This window comes from Leptodactylus fuscus, chromosome 7 (assembly GCF_031893055.1).
Source record: "Leptodactylus fuscus isolate aLepFus1 chromosome 7, aLepFus1.hap2, whole genome shotgun sequence".
In the NCBI taxonomy this organism is placed as follows: Eukaryota; Metazoa; Chordata; class Amphibia; order Anura; family Leptodactylidae; genus Leptodactylus; species Leptodactylus fuscus.
Window position 1 is genome coordinate 128,171,478 of NC_134271.1, and position 22,261 is coordinate 128,193,738.

The 22,261-nt window shown below is 43.1% G+C and overlaps 1 protein-coding gene across 1 annotated transcript in view; it reads right to left on the reverse strand.

Annotated features, from left to right (window-relative positions):
• Positions 1 to 400: 400 nt before the first annotated feature.
• Positions 401 to 22,261, reverse strand: part of PAK6 (p21 (RAC1) activated kinase 6) — a 54,496-nt gene continuing 32,635 nt past the window's right edge. Inside the window, exons 2-9 of the mRNA XM_075283028.1 lie at positions 20,230 to 20,442; positions 18,837 to 19,439; positions 12,170 to 12,634; positions 10,154 to 10,287; positions 8,265 to 8,391; positions 6,678 to 6,803; positions 3,763 to 3,897; positions 401 to 1,552 (exon numbers count right to left, since the gene is read on the reverse strand). Of these exons, the coding sequence (XP_075139129.1) occupies positions 1,385 to 1,552; positions 3,763 to 3,897; positions 6,678 to 6,803; positions 8,265 to 8,391; positions 10,154 to 10,287; positions 12,170 to 12,634; positions 18,837 to 19,439; positions 20,230 to 20,433 (1,962 nt within the window). The 5' untranslated portion in view covers positions 20,434 to 20,442 and the 3' untranslated portion in view covers positions 401 to 1,384. The remainder of the gene's footprint in view (positions 1,553 to 3,762; positions 3,898 to 6,677; positions 6,804 to 8,264; positions 8,392 to 10,153; positions 10,288 to 12,169; positions 12,635 to 18,836; positions 19,440 to 20,229; positions 20,443 to 22,261) is intronic.

Genomic DNA, 22,261 nt, shown 5'->3' on the forward strand with positions numbered 1-22,261 from the left:
ACACTAACAGTGCTGTTCCCGTAAATCCCATAGGATGGCAGTTATGGAAATAATGTAGCTCTGCTGTGCTACTCTGTACCCATAGCTCCCATTCTCCTGTATAGGGGCTACAGGAACAGCATACAGCAGCATTGCCAGGGTTCCCCAAGTTCCAGTCATCGTGATCGGGACGCGGAGCCATTAATCCAATCTCACCAGTGATTTTCCAAGATGGGAGTAACCCTTTAAGTGCCACTTCGGCTCCCATAACTCATAAGAGAAAGTTTCCAGATCTATCAAGGAATGGGTCTTTTCCTCCAATGTGTCGTTCATCTTGACAGATCTTCTCAGATCTTCTCAAAAAGTTTTGAGCCACCGTGATATAAAGGCTAGTAAAATCTAGTAAATTCTAAGTAAAATTGTGGGGAGTCAGATGAGTGTTCTGCGATCTAGGACACCACTAAACACCTCTAACTCTAAACTCCGACACATCAGAGACACCGATAAAAAAACCTAACACATACACACTCTGAACGGCTGCACAACATGAGCAGACATCTTGTCCAAAACCGAAGTTCTACAAATTTACGTACTTGTCACGTATTCAATTTATTCTCTTTTTTTAAGAATATCATTTCAGAACTTTGTGTTCCACAAGTGTCTTGTTTAAGAGCGCAACAAAACACAAATCCACACCCACGTTGAAGGTCAGCGCTGCTGAACTCGCATTTGTCGCCATATGTCCAATTCATCTGCTATCTTCTGTATCTGCTGTGCAATATTTTTTTGCATCTAAACTATAACCTGTAGATTTTTATTTTCTATAAACATCCTTTTAAAGGAGTGCAGTTGGATCACACTGCATTGTTAACCCTTATAAGACCGTAAAGTTGGCAAAAACACTGCAAAAAGTGGCGTCATGATTGTCATTGTGTTCCCAGCTCCCTCTACTGGTAATCTGGAGGAAGTGGCTTGAGTGCGGCTACAGCCAGGTCTCGGGTAAAAGATAAGGTGCTTCTGTCGTGGTCCGTGTTATGATTTTGTTTTTTCCATTGTAAAAATAAATTATTTACCACTTTGCCGCTAGCGCCGCCAGCATCGAGTCGACTGTGCTTTCCAGCAGTGAAATGGTTAATAACTACTGTAAACAATCACATTGTACCCCACTTTAAAAGGGGCGGGGGGGGCCTGTAGAGATGCAGTCTGGGTAGTTCAAGTAGATCAGCTGAGATCTCATAAATTATACCTGCAGCAGTTTTAGCCTGGAAGCGGCGTGCAGCCCTTTGTGGTGTAATATCATATTTATAGGTCGTATCGTATAGTTATGACTCTTCTGGGAGCAAATAGGCAAGATGGTGTAGATACGTTTCCAAGAAAGCATCTTGTACGTTAGTTTTCCCCAGGATTAGCAGGTAGAGTTCCTCTTGTGATATTGCTGGATCAGTGGTACCAAGCATTCTGGAAGGCCAGCCTGCAGAAGGAAAAAGTGGTCCAAAAGCTCCTGGGCTGTGGCTCGCTCTGCTGCTTCCCGGGTCAACATACGGTCCAAGAAATCTCGCAGAATTGGGGAAACCTAGGAAAGTGGTGAAAATAAAACATTAGGTCATCTACACTTCCATCTCATGTACTAAATGGTTACAGAAATATCAGCTTATTTTCTAAGGATTTACAATGTGTCATTCCTCATTCCTTCAACAATGCTGGCCTTTTCCTTCTTTAACAAATTCTAGGCAACATAAAAGCACTGTGGGAAAAACCGAGGCGAGAAGCCATCGTGGTTTTTCCTGCAGTGCTTTTCACAGAAAAGCCATAGAGTTTTGCAGACTTGCTGCTTCCTTTATACCTTTAGGGAAGCCGCCAGTGTTTCAGTAGGTATAATTGACCGTGATGGTTTTAGAAATTGCAGCGCGTGTGCTGTGCATATTTTTCTGCAATGTGTGGATGGGATTCACTAGGGACTGTAAGACTCTGCAGTTTTTGCCACAAAACCACTGCATTTACACCACATGGACAACAGCCTTAAAGGGATCCTATCATATAAACCCTTTTTTTTTCTGAGTAACACGTTGGAATAGCCTTAAGAAAGGCTATTCTTCTCCTACCTTTCATTGTCTTCTCCGCACCGCCGTTCCGTAGGAATACCGGTTCTTGTCAGTATACAAATTAATTCTTTTGCCGCACTGGTGGCGGGCCCCAGCGCTCAAACAGCACTGAGAGCGTCCCCAATGCTGCAAGAGAACTCTCTCCAGCGCTGCTTCCATCTTCTTCAGCAGCGTCCTCTTCAGCCTCTTCTTCCGGCGGTGTCTTCTTACTTCTAAGCCTCGGGCAGAGCAGACTGCACATGCCCACAGGCCACAAGAAAATGGCCACTTACAATACTGTGTAAGCGGCCATTTTCTTGTGGCCTGTGGGCATGCGCAGTCTGCTCTGCCCAAGGCCTAAGAGTTACAAGCCACCGCTGGAAGAAGAGGCTGAAGAGGACGCTGCTGACGAAGGTGGAGGCGGCGCTGGAGAAAGTTCTCTCGCTGCATTGGGGACGCCCCCAGTGCTGCAAGAGAACTCATTTCCATACCGACAAGAACCGGGATTCCTACAGAACGGCAGAGCAGAGAAGACAACGAAAGGTAGGAGAAGAATAGCCTTTCTTAAGACTATTCCGACGTGTTACAAAAAAAAGGTTTGTATAATAGGATCCCTTTTAAAAAGGTTTTCTAGGCCTATTAATTAATGACCTATTAGACCTAATAGCAGGATTTTTGTATTTTGTTAACCTCCTTTCCCCCAAAACGTGAATAGAATCTGATCAGAACTAAAAATATAGCTGGCCTTGCAAAAAAACAAGCCCTTACATAGCTTAAAAAATGGAAAATTAAAAATAATTAAAAAAATTAAAAATTGTAAATGTACATTTGGTATCTCACCATATAGACCAATGATGGCGAACCTTTTAGAGACCAAGTGCAACCCAAAACCCACTAATCTATCACAAAGTGCCCACATGGCAATTTATCCTTAATACTGTGCGGATCCACAATTGTGGACAGTTACAGACAAAATCTGCAATAATATCACTTGTCTGCTGTAAAACAGATACTATGTGATAAAAATAGTGAACGGCCACACACAGTACAATCTGCTCTACAGTGGCCGATACACAGTACAATCTGCTCTACAGTGGCCGATACACAGTACAATTTGCTCCACAGTGGACCCCACACAGTATAATCTGTTCCACAGATGGGTGCCCACAGAGAGGACTCTAAGTGCCACCTCTGGCAGGTTCGCCATCATGGATATAGACCAACCTAGAGAATAAAGTTATCATTTATACCACACAGTAAATTTTAACAATAGATGGAATTGCATTTATAACACTCCAGCCCACAAATATTATTCCAGTTTCTCAATACATTATATATAACAATCAAATGATTCCATAAAAAAAATTAATCTGCAAAAAAATCAAGTCATCACAAAGGATAATTTATAGTTTTTAGAATATGGAGATGAAAAGATGGAAGAAAAAATAAATAAATTGGATCAGTCTTTAAAGGGTTAAGGCCAATAATGTGAGCATTTTATAATGTTTAATATAAAGGATTGTGTTTTATGGCCACAGGCCCAAACCACAACTTCCTGTTCACTATTGTAATGCCCTCATTGTTGGCAGTGCCAGCTCACGATGAGCAATTTAAGGTAATTCACAAATCTAAAACCCAGGAAATTATTCATTGTGACCCTTGCTAAGGTATTTGTAAGATGGATGGTCACGGTGTTACTCACTTTGTGAGAGTTCCTCAGTTTAGGAGGAGGGCTGTCTCGCAACCTTTTCATGGCTTGCACAGGAGAGTCGCTGAAGTATGGAGGTTCTCCATCCACCATTTCAATCACCATAATCCCCAAGGACCAGATATCCACCTGAGGAATAAAGCAGAATGACAAGGCTAAGTGACTACAAGTAATTGGTTTAGAAATCTATAGAGACTAGTGATGAAAGGTCATGTCATAGATAGATCTTCTTTGTATGCCACGGATCTAAATCCCAGGACAAATGAAGCAATTACCGGTTAAGTGACAATATGGCGGCCATACACATTAGTATAAGGAAGATCAGTGGACATATAGACGGAGAGGCCGATTCAGCCAGCAGAGGGCGCCTGTGCAGGAACAGTATATGGGCCCCTTGTTATTCTATAGCTTATCATAGGCACTATCCTTATGTCACAGTGTATTAGTAATGGTTAGCCAAGAAATTCAATAGCTCAGGCATGTATAGAATCTAATTAGGGTTGAGCGATCGGGATCGGGAAAGATCGGATCCCGATCGAGCAAATTTCACGATCGGTTGGAAAACGATCGAAAATCGGATTTTGAAATCTCAAGATTGGCTCAACCCTAATGTATACACAATATACAATTAGGGTTGAGCGATCGGGAAAGATCGGATCCCGATCGGAGATCGAGCAAATTTCACGATTGGGATCGGCTGAAAAATAAATCAGAAATCGGATTTTAAAATCGATCCTGAAATCTCAAGATCGGCTCAATCCTACATCTAATAGATGATAAGGAACTGAGTTATGGCAACATTGGGCCCCCTAACCTCATGGCCCCTGTACAGCTGCACAGGTTGCATCAATGTTATGTCTGCCCCATATACACATATAACCCAATATGGACTGAGGGCTACAATACACAAGAAACAGAAAAGTCATCATCCCCGACAGATGATTTTGAGAGAAGAAAGGCTCAGATGTGTCGAATGTTATCACTGTAAGATAAGATGTCATGTGAGGATGTTGTAAAATGTTATTTTATATGTGAGGTCTGTCGTATTTGTTCATGGGTTGGTGGATTCCCTTAGAAATCTTGCAGTTCCGTACACCGAGCGCTAGATGCCACTCCAACATCAAATAGGTAGTCTTAGTCTGTTGGAGACGGCAGTGAGGTAAGGAAAGAGCTGCTGATGCTTGTGGAAGGGATCTCCCCCTAGTAGGGGCACTACGAAAGGCACATAGGCCCTTGCGCAAAAGCTCTGCTTGGGCCCCCCTATGCAACTTACCCTCACAACCATCAGCTGCGTCCTATCTGTCCATTTTAGCAGCATTTACATCTCCGTTTCCTTCTCATTTGTCATAAAGACTTGTCACAAAATATGTCTGCACACGCAAACTTCTCATTGTTCCTCCTGTTGCAGCCCCCATAGAATAATAATGCCCCCTTTTGGCAAGGCTCATAAATTTATGATGCATGAACTGTTAGCCCCAGTGTGTTGAGAGTCACCTGTGAGCCCCCTTGGCTTTTGGGCCTGGTCCCAGCTGCAACCATTATAAGTATGGCAATGGCCCCAATGGTTATTTGTATGTGGGATTTCCACCTCTTAGGTAGCTGGTGATAAGCGATAGCCACCTTGAGCGAACCGATCTGTGCAACCTTAGCAAAGGGAGTGTCTATCGAACTGGTAGAGATGGGGTCTCCTGGCATCGCTACTGAACAGGATAACAGAACACATTGTATGGTGAAGACTATCTAGGACAAGTGGCCTCCTCACTACTTATCTCCAGGAAACCTCCCTACCCCTGTTCCGGAGACTGTAAATGGTTGGAGGAATTGTTCTAAGTTGTGTATCCTCTTCCTGAGAGAAAACAGCCACTTCCAATAAAATTTGGCCACTGCTTATAAAAATGCCTGGGTTTCTGACTACAACAGTTACGGACCAGCCTCCTCAAAAGAACAGGCAAAAGACAGCGCTCACCCCATCAGGGCAGGATTAATTTGCACTTGAGAAAGGGCATTAACTAGCCAGATATGTGTTGTGCCAATAACGTTGTCCGTGCTATCCACCTGGGTGAGCGCTGTCTTCTGCCTGGTCTTTTGAGGAGGCTGGTCCGTAACGGTTGTTGTCCTGACGTCTCTGTGACGTATTCCAGCTGCTGCCGATATTCCTCCACATTTACTGCCCCACTCGATAGGTTGTTGTGACCCACACAACCCAGCCAGGTGAGCAGCCACTTGCATGCCTACCTTTGCCCACTGTTTCAAGTGGTACTACACAAGGATCGGCTCGGTGCCTTGTTTTCTTGTCGTTGTGGGTTTCTGACTAGTGCTTTTGCAATCCACAAGCTATCGACCCCGGTAATAAATCCCAACAACACGTCTACCAGACTCTCACTTCAGGTCCTTACATCCATCATGATCGATACTTCATTCCCAAGGAAATAAGCCAACATCACAGATATCTGGCAGCAATCCATGTATGCATGTGTATTAGTGGGGTCAGGAGAAATAGACGATGCTGGCCACATCTGTGGGATTATTGTTCACGCAATCCTACTTGTAGCTAATGTGGCCACCATACGGGCAATGGAGGAATGGACTTGACAGTCAAAATCATAACAAAAAGAATGATTGATATATGGAAAGTCTTACGTACACATTTAAATTAAATTTGTTGGTTTTTTGCATCTACAATTCCCTGACGACTGCAGGAGTTAATGTAATATCACGAAGCAGCCATGTGAATGAATTGCCGTCCATGTAACATATTGATGGGGTGAGTCCGGCCCAATTCAATGACTTTGTGATAAAGTATGGAATCGCATTATTCTTGTAATTGTGTTCATTGTTTTATTACTTGTGTGTGTGGTGTATGTTTTAGCTATATATGTATTTTGTTAGTCCAGTTATTGTTGGTTTACCTCTGTGCCATATGACGCCCTCATAATGACCTCTGGTGCCATCCAATATGGAGTACCTACTAAGGATTTCCTCTTTGGAACATCTTTGCTAATTTGAGCACAAAAGCCAAAATCGGAAAGTTTCACCTGCAAAACAAAAAAGGGCCACACATTTTATACTATCCTAACACAACCACCCCATGCTACAATGACGTGCTTTGCTATTGTGTCACTTTAGGCTAATTTTGGTATTTCTCCTATACCTCTGCTTGGTTGTCTGGCAGTAAGATGAATTGTGCCGTTGTGACAGATAATGATGCAGACGGATTATACTTTGTCGGATTATAATTGACCAAAAAGTTGCCTGTACACACTATTTATTTTGTTTACTTCTATAGCGCCAACATATACTGCAATGCTCTATAGATAGTCAATCACTGTCCCATATAGGGCTCACAATCTACATTCCCTGTCATTATGTCTTGGGAGGAAACCGAAGTACCTTTAGGAAACCCACACAAACATCCCGCCCAATTGTCCTTGGTCAATCGGGCAGGATAGTAGTTATCCAAGGGCTCGTTCACACGGGCACAGAGGGGGCGGATCATGGCACAGAATCCATGTCATAATCTGCCCCCTCACAATGGTGGTCTATGTAGACCGCTAGCGAGCTGCCCTTTCTTCAGACGGATTCCGCTGCTGAATCAGCCGCGGCGTCCACCTCGCAGCAGCACCCTCCAGACTAGGCCCATTCATTTGGGCCTAATCCGAAGCGGAAAGCGGCAATGGGATGCCGTGCACTGCACCGGCATCCCGTCATGGCTGCCGCAACGGAATATGCACACATGGATTTGCATGTGAACTATCCTATGGTTATGTTTTGTGTATGGCCAGATTAGAGGTCAGTAATAGATTAATCCCATAGATCTCTGTTATCTTAATATACCGGACAGGGCAATGTAAAGGGAACTATGTAATGGTCTCCCATTGTATTTTATTAATGTGTGACCTAGAAGTAAAATCTTAAAATTTTGCTCATCTCTAACTAATTGAATCTAGAAAATCTCTAATAAATCCAGATATAAGTGATAGGAGAGAGAAGGTATATTGACCAAAGCCAAAGAAAGGCAAACAAACATTCTCTATAATGTGAAGAGCTTTGAATGTGCCAGGATCTTGGCGTACATCGGCGGTGAGAATGTTGACAGTCAAAAAACATCCATGTAGGAGCGTTTTGTGGACATTACTGGAAGTAGGGTGGCCTACCTGGAAGACTACAGTGCAGCAAATAGATAAATGTAGCACAAATGTGCCAAATATTATCCCACTGTGCTAAGTTTTCTGCGCTTGACAATGATCTAATATGGTTGCAGACAGTCAAAGTTTTCTGTCGGAAACTAAGCCAACTCATAGGTGCGATAACCAGTCTAAATGTTCCAGATCTGACATCCGGCATTAGACACTGTGGTAAATCTGGAGCATTTTAAAAACTGTTCAGTCTAACCTTGCACTGTATAAAACTTAGCAAATCTTCCTCTGTGTGATTTACTAGCTAAAATATAACAAGATATATTAACCCTATAGATAGTCACAGCTACAGACACTCACCCGTCCATCTAGTGTGAGCAGTATAGAGTCACTCTTGATGTCCCTGTGGATCACGCCCTGGGAGTGCAGATATACTAGAGCTTGAAGCACAGATTTGCAAACAGTAGCAATCTGCTCCTCGTTCAGTCTGAAACAGAGAACACCAAGGATTAAAGTCTTGTGAAGACATGTAAAATTTTGGCAACATATCAAAATATGGATTTTTTTTTACTAAAGATTGTAATGGAAACGTTCCAAAGACTGCGCCATTGGGTCTGTGTTCCGGGAATACTAATCAGATTCACTTTCTCACAAACACTCCTTCCTTATGGCAATTCTGTGAACTATCCTTCTAGTGGATCTTACTTGCGGCCATGGTGTAGTTACATAGAGGTACAGAGTGTTCTTTAGAGCATGTTTAAAGTTTACTTCTTGCAGTGCAGCTACTGGCTGAGGTTTTATCTCACATACTTCCTGCAGCGATTGGTTGAAGTTGCACCTCACACACTTCCTATATGCTGCACCTCTCAGACTTCATACTCTTTCCTACCCTCTGCAAAGATTACTATTAATAATGGTAGTGCTATTGCAGATGTATACAGCATATCCCCAAGATATACCATAAATGTCTGTGATGAGAATACCTCTTTAACCCCTTCCCACCAATGTGTAGCCTTTTAGCATCCTAATTGCAAGCCTATCTGGAATCAGGACATAAAAAGGCCTTGTGAGTGCCCCCCCCCCCCCCCAATGTAAGGACTCCTACCAGAATTGTTATTTTTGTCTTTTTTCCCTACATGTCATTCTGTTACAGAACAGTTTTTTCCCCATGACAACAAAAAGATTGGACATATTGATCTCCAACATGCCTGATTGCACTGTTCACGAACATCTGAGATGATAGAACAGTCAGTAGACCATTATATATATTAGATGGTCCTGTCAAATTTAATGGATTTGGGTGGCAATCCTCTAATGTCTAAGGCCACCCTTCGCTCCATACCACACAATAGATGAACCCATTATTTATATGCGTACTTGTATAGTGCCATCATATTCTGTAACACTTTTACAGACATTGTCAGTCACTGTCCCATATTGGACTCATAATCTCCATTCCTTATCGGTATGTCTTAGGGAGGAAACTGGAGGAGCTGGAGGATACCCTACAAACTCCTTGCAGATGTTGTCCTTGGTTGGAGTCAAACCTAGGACTCCAGAACCACAAGGCTGCAGTGCTAACCACTGAGCCACCATGCTGCCCCTTATACAATGCATAGCAACTAGAGAGGAGCGAGTACTATTCGAAATTCCCGTTTCGAATAGCACGCACCCATAGGAATGAATGGACGCAGCCAGTCTGCGTGCCGGCCGACTCCATTCATTCCTATGGGTGCGTGCTATTTGAAACAGCCATTTCGAATAGTACTCGCACATCTCTAATAGCAACCCGATGCCTTCAGAAGGGCACTGGGACTTGTTCCCTTAGCTGAAAGCAATGTAGGCCGTCTATCCCTAGAGCAAGTTTTTATTGTAGCGGTGAGCTCCAGATTATTCACACGCCACTCACATATCAGTTTATATCCAATCATGTCCATAAATCTATGGCTTGGCCTTTTATGATAAAGGTGCCTCCTCATGAACCTAAAAACTGAAACTTGCTATATACAGAGGATACCAAAACTAAATTAGAATGGGTGACTATTTGTTATGGATGCCTTTGTCAAACCATAGGGATTTATTATAGCGACAGAAGGTTTGGGTTAAACTGCACCTTCAGCATCACCCATGTATACATAGCTCCCTTTATAATCTATTTGTAATCTCCGTCATTTGTATATGTTTATCGATGTTTGTTTGAACATTCAGTCATTGGATTAGAAGCGTACTTTGAGATTATTTGCACATACCTGGTTTGTGATACAATATCGGTCAGAGCGCCACCTTGTACGTATTCCATCATAACCCATAGTTCTTCTCCCACCAGGTAGCTCTTATACATCTCCACTACATTGGCATGCTGATAATCCCGCATGATAACAACCTACATATCACACAAAGGACAAACTTGTGTCAACAGTCACAGAAACAGGAACATGCAGCAGCAATGATGGATGGTATAATACACTGAAAGGAGAGTATATACAGCTAAACACATGAGTCAGACTATAACAATAGACTACAATCACAAAGCTGATGAAAGACAATCTATGATTAATACATTGGAGCAGCACAGAGTAAACTGTCAGGTTTCCATTCTGTTCGCTTTATACAAGATAAACATCAAATATACAGTATAATACAGTATCGATACAATCTTAAAAAGAACAATTCATGTTATAAAACATCCCAGGGCTTCTATTGGACCGTTATTTTGATCCTATCATATTGAGAAATACATAAAGAAATTTTCTCTCTGGGTCCCCAGAGCTCAGCTATGCCACTATGACAGGCTGTAAGACAACTGGCTGCAGCAGGAGCCTCCCCCCTCTGCTTCCCTGCAGAGAGACAAAAGTCTAGTTAAGGCCAGGTTAAACTGGGGTCTCTGTCGCAGTGTCAGCCTGAAAATCGGCAGAGGAAAAAGACCTGCGCCGAGGACTTCTTCCTCCGTTGGTTTTCGTTTTAAAATGACAGACACCATTATAATCAGGGATCTGGTGGACTGCTGCTGGAGTGTTAGCACTATTTTAGCAGTCCGTTTATCTGTTGCTCTGGTCCTCCGACAGACCAAAACAACAGAGAGACAATGATAGTGTTAACCTAGCGTAAGCCCCATCCTCCAGTCAGATAGAAAAGATCACATGGAGGTTAACCCTTTGATCTCTGCAGGACCATTCCAGGAACACAAAGGCCCCGTTCACACGGGGAGCAGATTGGCGGATTTTGGTCCTGAGAGTGACAAGGGAAGCCACGTCACAATAGGGCCAAAGTGCGCCTGCCGGGGCTGAATCAGCCGTGAAGTCTGTCTGAAGAAAGGGCAGCTCGCTTCTTTTTTCCGTGAGCGGCAAAAAAGTAAGCTAGCGGTCTGCATAGACCTCCATTGTGAAGGGGCGGATTATGACGTGGATTCAGCGCCAAAATCTGCCCCCTCTTTCCCGTGTGAACGAGCCCAAAGTTATAAGACATATATGCTTCCTTACCTTTCACTTGTCTAGATATCCTGAGAAGAGGAAATACGATGACAAGTGTTGGAAGAAAAAGCAAAAACTTTTGGGGCACTTTCAATGCCCAACCAAGTGTTTTTTTCAATGATGGTCATGTGCCTATCTCATAAGACTTACGCCCTGTCCCTTCGCCATCCTTTACTTCTCCATTCTACTTGTTCCTATAGGCTTCTGAATAGAATGAGCGAATAGTATTCGAAACTCTACTTTCGAATACCCCGCTCCATAGGAATGAATGGAAGCGGCCAGCGCGCTGCAGGCGCCGGCGACCAGCGCATAACCCCTTCGCAATCGGCCGCTCCAATTCATTCCTGTGGGAGCAGAGGTATTCGAATCTAGGATTCGAATACTATTCGCTGAACACTACTTCTGAATACAGTTACAGCTTATCCTGTGATATCTTCCTCTGCATATGATATTTTTGCATTTTTAATTTTCCCAATATCATTACAAGGAAAATTAAGCATTAAGTGGTGCACAGGCTGGAATAAACATTAGTTTTCGACACTGGAGAATACAGTGGCTATCCAAAGTTGTACCGCTATGCACCCCCTTCCCCCCCAACCTTCTGTTATCATATGACCTAATGGGTTGTATAAATCAGACAACACCTTAAATATTAAGCCAAATTTAAGATTTAAGTATTGTACATGGATCTAAGCTTCTCTGTAAAAACATTTCGATGAAGTTGTAAAAGCCCACTTGTCTTTCTGACATCTTTTTATATCAACAGGCCTTAGATATGGACACTATAGCGCTCACCTCATTAAATAGAAGTTCTCTCCTCTGTTGCTTTCTTAGATCCATCATTTTCACCGCCACCTGGCGCCCACTGTGCTTCTCTCGAGCAATACAAACAACTCCAGTTGATCCTTCCCCAATTTTCACATAGTCCTCTAAAAGCAGACGTGGGTCTCCCTTATCCACCACCATGCGGAGCGCTGTCTTGAACTGCTCATGGGTTACCACTGTAGTGTCCTGGTTACTCAGTGGAATTTTGTTAAAGGAGTCCTGACATAAATGGAGGTTGGTGGAGCTGGTTTGAATGGGGCGGCTACGTGGTGAACCTGCAGGAGAAGGTCTGCACGGTCGGAGAGGAGATACTCGTTCTGATGGTGTCCCTGAAATTACCCTTGAGAAATCTGGGGATAAATGGTCAGGTGGAAGAGAATTAGCTTTAGCCAAGACCCCTCTTGCAGTTAATGTGGGACGGTGATATTCCTCATTCTGTGAAAAGAAGCACAAAAATATTCTCAGCAGTGAATTACCATCTACTGTCAAACTAAAGACGGAGATGTCAAAAAGGGTTTTCAGCACAGTCGGAAAAATACAAAGGATAGCCTCGGGTAACAGACTTATGGTGGACCCCTACAGCCTGACCAGCAGAGAACATTTTACCCAGTTTGACGGAGCCTCCTTCATCCGAGCCTAGTGGGCCCATACATGGCCAGATTAACCGCATCAACATCAGGTTAGTTATATTCTTACACAAATTGCACAGAGGTTTGAGCTTTGCTCCAGTTGTACTGGATTTGGACAAATTACTTTACATTAACCTTTTATATACCCAGTTTATGATCCTGTATGATTGTCTTCTAGATTATATCAGAGGTATTACATTTCACTGCAGTCCTGTGTTCAATGATTGGTAATGAGAGGACTGCTGCCCCAGTATACACAGCCAAGCTAAAAAGTCATCTCAACAGAACAGGATCTATCAACCTATTGTGAGTGCTCAGTGAACAGTATGAAGACGGTCAGGTCACAAACCATGTAGAGGATATTATACATTCTATTTTAGACAGTTTCAGACATCACTGACTTAAGAACAGTGTTGTGGGCATGCTCTTGAGGAGCTGTTTTAACACTTCTTGTGCCATCGGAGGACGTGGCTCATTTATGACGAAGCCCACGACATCTCAACAATAAGACACAACCTCCACCATGTTGTCTGACCCCACCAAAAACTACACTCCCTTTCAGGAAAGTGGCAAGGGCAGCCTAAGGGGGCATTCACACGTAAAAAAGTGGCGCTGATTCTGTTATAATAACTCGCGGTAGAATCAGCGCTGATAAAAAAGACTCTCATGGACTTCAATGGGTTCTTATATTTACGTTATCCGCTGTAAAATGAAAAAACTTCAATAAAATGTTTGAATTAAAAAAAACCCAAAAAACTCCCATTTATTTCAATGTGTTCTGCACGGAAAACGGAACCCATTGAAGTCAATGGTAGTCTTCTTATCAGCGCAGATTCTGCCATGAGTTATCGTAGCAGAATCAGCGCCACTTTACTCCGTGTGAATGCCCCCTAAGGCTACATGCGTACGACCATAGTGGTTTTCAATGTCCGCATAGAATTAGTAGGTCGTCCACAACCTCAGATCCACAAAAAAACTTATATGATCCCTTTCACTTGTATTTGTGAGTCTTTGCTCCAAATATCGTCAAGAATTGTACATGCTTCATAATCTGTGGTCCTTTCTACAGCCTGGACATGCGTATAGGGCCATAGAAATGAGTGGGTCTCTACTAGAGATGAGCGAGTAGTATGCGTTCGAGTAGGTATTCAAGGTTTTTTTTAACCGGACACAAAGTCCTGCATGTCTGAGTTTGTGTCTGGTTAAAAAAAAAGTTTCGCTGTGGAGAAGCAGAAGACGCTCACGGGTGGACACTTTGCAAATCCATTCAAATGAATGGGTTTGAAAACTGACTGCCGGTTTCCGTCTCCTTTCCAGTTTCTCGACTAGAAGACGGAACCTGCAAAGCGGAGACCAGGCGCAGGTCTGAACCCGCCCTGAGTGAGATGAGAGACCAGAATAGTATATGAGCCAGGTTAATTTTTCCTAGAATTAATGATATTGCCCTGAAGTGATACGAAGGAGGTAGTATGTCAGTAGTATTATGCCAGACGTGCGTGCTATTTTTGGTTCTAATACGAATTGAGGTCAAGAAAGTCTATTACACATAATTGCACCCATTCACTGTATACAGAGTCGGAGCCATATTGGTGCGGTCACAACGCTGTACCTAGTCATTAGGTTATTTTCAGAAGTGGTGTAATTATTAGTGTAATGGGCGATTGATCTCACCATCGTGGTATTCACATTACAATTCATCTCCATTCGTGATCAAGGCTCGGGAGTGCGTGCCAACTAAGGCAAAACATATACATGATGGAGATCTAGAAAGCCTCGAGGCCTGATCTGTCTGTAGTGAATGTTAAACCGCGGTGTAAATTATAACACGACTGCAGATGACCATGAGGGGAATGCCCTGTACAGACCTGCACACTGTGTATTCCAAGTGACAGAAGAGATCAATCCAACCGGGTCACAGCCATGTTCACGTCTTAGATTTTGAAGCATCCTAAATATTTTTTTTTTTTTTTCGTGAAGATGGCGACTACCTGCCTGAACTGGAAAGACTCCATAGACACCTGCCTGCCTGTTCATACTGGAAAAACATAGAATGTCTTCCCCGAGGATAGCACATAGAGTGCAATAAAAACAGTGCATACTTCTGTCACTCAGCCGTCTTACCCAAACAGCATGGTCAGCTGAAACATGTTGTGCGTGTTCAGATACAAGTGTGTTCTCTTACTTTAATTCTGTACATGTAGCGTGACTAAACCAAGTGCAGATAGCTGTAACACAAAAGAAGTTGTGTCTTTTGCTCAGTGGACCAAACATTGAGGCTGAGGACCCACGTTGCCCATGGCCACCTTCAGCCCTCCAGGGGGCCCAGCGCGTCCCATATTACGTCGCTGATGCTAAACAGTAGCAGACACCACCATGAGCCATGAGCAGAACATGAAGAGAAATCTGAGGCAGATGTCCACTTCAAATTCCTCTTTACTTTCTGATGTCTGAACAGGTTCTATCTACTTGTATGGAATGAAGAAAAAAAAAAAACTGCATTGCAGGAGTTTCTCCAAAAGGGGCCCACTGAGGATTTGCCACATAAACCTAAAGCAGGCCCTTACAACAAGCATTCATTATTTTCATCAACGTTTCACTGCACGGAAGAATTTTTTTGTCAGCGGTTTTTCGGTGGACTCTGGGATGGCAGCTTTGAACAGCTCCTTCAGCGTGAACATAGCCTTACTCAGCTAGTATATGCTGTAACTAAGCATCCAACTGTAAATGTTATATTATGGCATGCTATGGTAGGTCTAATAAATTTGGGTCCCACCTATGGAACCCATACCTATTTGTGGCATTGTGAACCCGCACCGATTTGTGGCATTGTGAACCCGCACCTATTTGTGGCATTGTGAACCCGCACCTATTTGTGGCATTGTGAACCCGCACCTATTTGTGGCATTGTGAACCCGCACCTATTTGTGGCATTGTGAACCCGCACCTATTTGTGGCATTGTGAACCCGCACCTATTTGTGGCATTGTGAACCCGCACCTATTTGTGGCATTGTGAACCCTCACCTATTTGTGGCATTGTGAACCCGCACCTATTTGTGGCATTGTGAACCCGCACCAATTTGTGGCATTGTGAACCCGCACCTATTTGTGGCATTGTGAACCCGCACCTATTTGTGGCATTGTGAACCCGCACCTATTTGTGGCATTGTGAACCCGCACCTATTTGTGGCATTGTGAACCCTCACCTATTTGTGGCATTGTGAACCCGCACCTATTTGTGGCATTGTGAACCCGCACCTATTTGTGGCATTGTGAACCCTCACCTATTTGTGGCATTGTGAACCCGCACCTATTTGTGGCATTGTGAACCCGCACCTATTTGTGGCATTGTGAACCCACACCTATTTGTGGCATTGTGAACCCACACCTATCTATACTGCTAGTTTATGTGGATTTAAGACTTTTCCTAAATGCATTGCTTTATCAAAACTGCTTTGTTTGGCCGCTATCTTAATTTATTCACTTCATTGTTTACACTCCGTTTCTATGGCCCTTGGGATTATCTGCTCATTTGTCAAGTGATGTAGCTGCCTGCTACATCAGCTTCACACTGTGGTAATTCATTTACAACCAATCCCGTGCAAGTGAAACCCTGCCCACCTATGTGCCGAGAGAAGCAGGAAGTGAAGAGAGCACAACAGCCTGTAGGTTAGTGAACAAGCATCATGGGAATACCCCTTTAAGGCCAAACCTGACTGTATCCTAAAGGGGTTAACACTAAAACCTCTTATTCCCTACCCAAAGGATAAGTGTATGATCACTGAGTGTCCAATCAAGATTATGGAGGTTTGCAAGTGAGCCATATGAATGGAGCAGAGCTGTGCATGTCCAGCCAACGCTCCATTAACTTCTACTGGATTGCAGTAGCTCACTGTTCACACAGTCCCATAGAAGTAAACAAAGTGGTGGCAGAGCATGTGCATCACGGCTTTGTATTAGTAGTCACACCCTCGGTTTTATGATGCTTCGAGCCTTTAGTTGGAAAGTTAACGTGTAACTAAATTGTCAGACAACTTTTTATTTTTCTGGCACTATGTGTGTCATTAATCCATTTTGTAATAAAGTTTTTTTTTTTTTTTTTTTTCAATGTACATTGTGAACCCCCATATAGGGATCACAATGTACTTTTTTTTCCTCTCAGTATGTCTTTGTAGAATGGGAAGAAATCCCATTTCTCCCATTGATTTCAATGGGAGCCGTCTTTTTGTTCAGGATTTTTAGGCAGATACGGCCTCAAAATCCTGACCAAAATACCCTGTGTGAACTTACCCTAAAGCTGCAGTCTACACAGCTGCACCACGGCAAGAAGCTTATTTTTTTAATATTGTGCTGCGATCTCTGCCTTCCATTGTTTTCAATGGAAGGCACAATCAGGGCAGAAATTTCTACTTGTGAACAGACCCTAAAGGGAGTCTACCACCATCTCCAGCAAACGTAGCTGGAACCCAATGCATTACAGAGCACATTGATAAACTTCTGTTATGTGTGTCAATTTTCTAGAATTAGAGAGAAAAAACAACAACTTTGAAGTCTTACACAAATAAGGGAGTTGGTGCATTGGGGGGAGGCCTTCAGCCCTGGTTCTGCTGCTCAAGTAGGATTGGTGATGTTATAGCAGCTCTCAGTGCATGGGGGGGCTCAGATAGAAGAGAGGGAGCTAAAAGGTCCCCCCCCCCTAGTGCACCAAATGCTCATTTACATAAAACTTCAAATTTATTTTTCTCCAAATCTATAAAAAGTGACCTACATAACAAAAATATATTGTTTATCACTGTAATATCCTCTGTAACATAGTGGTGATACTTAAAGGGATTCTACCATTAAAATCACATTTTTCTGACTAACATATAGGAATAGTCTTAAGAAAGGCTATTTTTCTCCTATCTTTAGATGTCTTCTCCGCGCTGCCGTTCGGTAGAAATCCATGAGTTCTCTCGCAGCACTGGGGGCGGGCCCCACGCTCAAACAGCACTGGGGGCATCCCCAATGCTGCGAGAGAACTCTCCAGCGCCACACGCATCTTCTTCAGGAACGGCCTCTCCCTGTGTCTTCTCCCATCCTGGGTTTCAATCTGCTAGGCCTCGGGCAGAGCTGACTGCGCATGCCAGGGCCACAAGAAAATGGCCGGTTACACAGTTAGCTGTGTAAGCAGCCACTTTCTTGTGGCCTTTGGGCATGCCCGAGACCCGAGGCCTAGAAGATTGAAACCCAGCTCCGGAAGAAGACACGCAGAGAGGCCATTCCTGAAGAAGATGGAGGTGGCGCTGGAGAGTTCTCTCGCAGCATTGGGGACAGTGCTGCGAGAGAACTCATTTGCATACAGACTAAAACCGGCATTTCTACGGAACGGCGGCGCAGAGAAGACATCTAAAGGTAGGAAAAGAATAGCCTTTCTTAAGGCTATTCCTATGTGTTAGTCAGAATAAAATGTGATTTTAATTGTAGAATCCCTTTAAGAGTCAGAAGGGAGCCCCTGTGTATCAGAATTAGAATCTACGTCAGTCAGGAACTGGTGTAGCTTTCTGGTATAACCCATGTTAGTTTTCAGGAGTTGTAATTTGTTGGGATGAGGTTCCCAGCCCCATAAGTGTTGAGTGGGGCGCAGAACCAAGTGTGTGCCACATCTTCAATCATATATGCCAGATGGGTTAGTAAACTTCCCCCAATTGAGCAGATTAGGAATAATCTGCCAGATATTTCCAGCAGATTACAGCCATGGTTAGTTCTTCCATGTATAGTATACTTTACATATATACAAATAGATGGCCGAGTGTGATCATAAGTTCGGCTGACTTGAGTTATTTAAAGCTGCCATACATTCAGTCACGCATTAAAGTTAGGAAATCCTTAAAAACATCCTAAAAGGCTGCCTGACAAGTTTTTTGTATTGTGCATTCTTCTAAATCCACCGCAAACCATAAAAATGCAACCTGGGAAAACAGGCTTACACAAACAGCTTATATAAACCCATTAGAGAAAACAATCGTACCTTTCTCTGCTGTGCTGGGACAGGCTTCTCTGAACATTTCTCAATGCCCGAAGGCTCAAAACCACTCCTCAATAGTCCCTGCTTTGTAATACTCTCAGTAGATTTTGAGATCGGACCCTCTTCTAGTAGAGTCTCATGGGATAGCTGTCTTTTCGTAATGTTTATATCGTGCTCAAAGCTACAACCTCCATTAATGTTCTTGCGTAGGCCACCAGGAGATTTGGATTGACTCGCACGATCCACCGAATCCTGAAAGTCTCCCGGATCCAAGGACTTTGCTTTACAAACAGAACCTTTGGGTTTGGATGGACTGTCATCTGTGGGCTTGTAGTCCGGCCACATGGTCTGCCTCCGGTTGGCCTTAGAGTTTCCATTGCAATTGGCGTAGTTGGAATACTTTTCAGGTATATTTGGCTCCGGTACCACATATGGTCCATTGTTTGGCCTCTCTTCTCCAAGAACTCCCAAAGATTGAGCTCGCCTTCGTGTCAGGGGACTTCGTCCTCTTAGAGTGTTCGAGCTGGTTACAGACAGTTTTTGAATGTCAAGCAATATCCCTGAGATGTATCCTTCCAATCCAATGGTGCTACCGCGAACAACAGTCTACGAAGAACAAAAAATTAATGGCGTATGAATGCATTAGCTGCAAAATTTGCTTAACTGTTTGTGTCATATACCTATACCTTATGTATACCCTTGTATCCATTATATGCTACAAACCACCATATACTACATATGGCGCACCTATCACAAAGTCAATGCAATTAGGAAACACAGATCATTGCTTTATCTGTGCACAGTCACTGGCATAACTATGGGGGTTGCAGTGCTTACGGGTCTATACCCAGGGTGTCCACAGGTCACCCGCACCACACAAGGACTGAGTAAACTTCTTTGATGGCCGACAGTCGGTCCATAGTAAATTTTCCAAAAAGCAACAAATTAGTCCAATCACCCATTCCCCTAACTGCCAAGAGAAGGGGGAAATAGTGCATAGTAAATTTATTACCCCTGTCCTCTGGTGCGCTAGCGTGATACACAGCTTTTCACATTCAGAAAGGAGGAAATTAACCTTTTAATGGCAAACATAGCAGTAACCATACAATCAAGCACTGATTCAGTGGGAGATTGTGACACAAAAAGGGGCACTAACAAGGGATAATAAGAATGGGGAGCTTGTATGAATAGAAATGTTGTGAACTAGTTGTTAGAGCAGTCTGGACCCAAACAGAGAAGGAAAAGGAAACTTAAATGCTGCAAAAATGTATAGACAGGACTGATGGTCATGAGGAGGTGTTGTGCAGTGGAACCTAACCAGAGATTTGAACTAGGGCTCATGAGACTTTAATTACGCCCCTCCACATGGTTATATGTAACAGTATTCAGTACTCACTTTCATAGGTTTCAGCTGCATTGGAGTAATTCTGGAGGGGTCCACTACAGGTTTTGGACGTCGCAGAGTGTCCAGGACATTTTGCCATTGTGGTGGAAGGCCAACAAATCTGCCTTCCTTGGCATCAAAGGAGGTATGTACACGATGCTGAAAATTCAGAGGAGCCGAGATCTCGGGCCGTTTCTTTTTCTTTTTGCGAAACATTATGTTAAACTGTAGGGGAAAAGATGTAATTTGTTAGTTTGCAAAAATATGAATTTCAACAAAAACCATGACCATCATCACATAAAACAAGTATATACAGCAGGTTCCAAAGTTAGCAGTTGTGTTCTGCTGCTTGTCTTACGCCTGAGCTAGTCAAGGCGGATGCCAATTTGGCTATCCATTGTTGGCTATCCATTAGTGCTTCATAGCCTCAATAGGATTCAGCTGCTGGAGTCTCTTGTCTGGATCAGTTGCCAATAATACGACCATGAATGTAAGAACTTTCTATGGTCTGGGACTTGTCAGAAACCCAGCATTGATTTCGTTACTGGTTATCAGGCAGGGACACTACATGTATGAGAAGATATCCGGGCCTCAATAAGGAAATCATGGCTGGGTGTCTGACAAGTTCCAGATTACAGAAAGTTCTAAATAATTGGAAACCAATCACGACAAAAGACTGTCACCACTTAAGATGGTTAGAGGAAATCTTTAAGACTCTACAAAATTTTTAATTACTTACATTTGCAAATATGTTCAACATTTACTAGTCTATATATTTATAGGTTTATGTTCTGCCAAAATAGCTGTCACGTGAGCAGTCTTCATAGCTTACTGTGTCACTTCACACAGATCACTAAATGCTTACAGATGAATCTTGTAAACCTGTCTTACAGACCTTTCCCACAGATAGACACAATTGTTAAGGTAATAATATAAGATTTCTTGTTTCCAAGGCATACTCTCCCCCTAGAAAATTGCAGTTTTCGTAATAGTTGAATTAATTGATCAAATTTCATCTGTCAAGTGATCATTGTGGATTACATGACTGTCTAATTCACACAGAGAGCAGACGCTTCAGGCAAAAGAACAATTACAGAGCATAAAAGGACAAACTAGCTGGATGGGTTTATAGAAAGTGCTCGTCGCGGTCTTTGGTGAGGCAAGCATGTGATGACTTCATGAGCTTTAAAGACTATTGGTCAATAATGCGTTTTTTTGAAGACGAACAGATCCCAATGTAAAATCTAGACAAGAAGACGTCAAAGTGGCACTATATACCAGCATAAAATACCAAGCTGGCTAGTGACAAGTTACACAATCAGCCCAATTCTCTAGGCAGGATCTCACACTAGTCTGACTAAGGCTAGGCCTACTTTGTGGTGCCATGACAATCACTAAAAGATTGAGCTATGTTTGACTATTTTGGAACTAGAAGTCACAGCACCCTCAGGTTTGCAAGGCGACTCCATTCTGTAATATGAACAAAAGAGTTACAAGTAGGGTTGAGCCGATATTGAGATTTCAGGATCAATTTAAAAATCCGATTTCCGATCATTTTCCAGCTGATCGTGAAATTTGCTCAATCGACGATCAGGATCCGATCTTTCCCGATCCCTCAACTCTAGTCAATGCTTCTCTATGGGAAAAGTCACTTTTAGGGTTGAGCCGATCTTGAGATTTCAAAATCGGATTTCTAATAATTTTCCAGCCGATCCTGATCGTGAAATTTGCTCGATCGCCGATCGGGATCAGAAAAGATCGGATCCTCGGATGACTCAACCCTAGTCACAAGTCAACCTGGATATGTTTGAGTGGGCAACAGAAGACGCAGCCAAAGTCACCATGTAGCCCTAGCCTGAAGATGCCTATATACCTACAAAGGCTGTTTGTTAAACACTCCTATGTCCTATAGGTAATTTTACCCACACACATGCTTGGTTCACCAACATTCTGTTAAGGGTTGTTCAAGACCCCATATCTATTGGTTAGTGATGACGCAAGTCATGAGCACTTGATTGGTGGGAGGTTGAACACAAAGACCCAC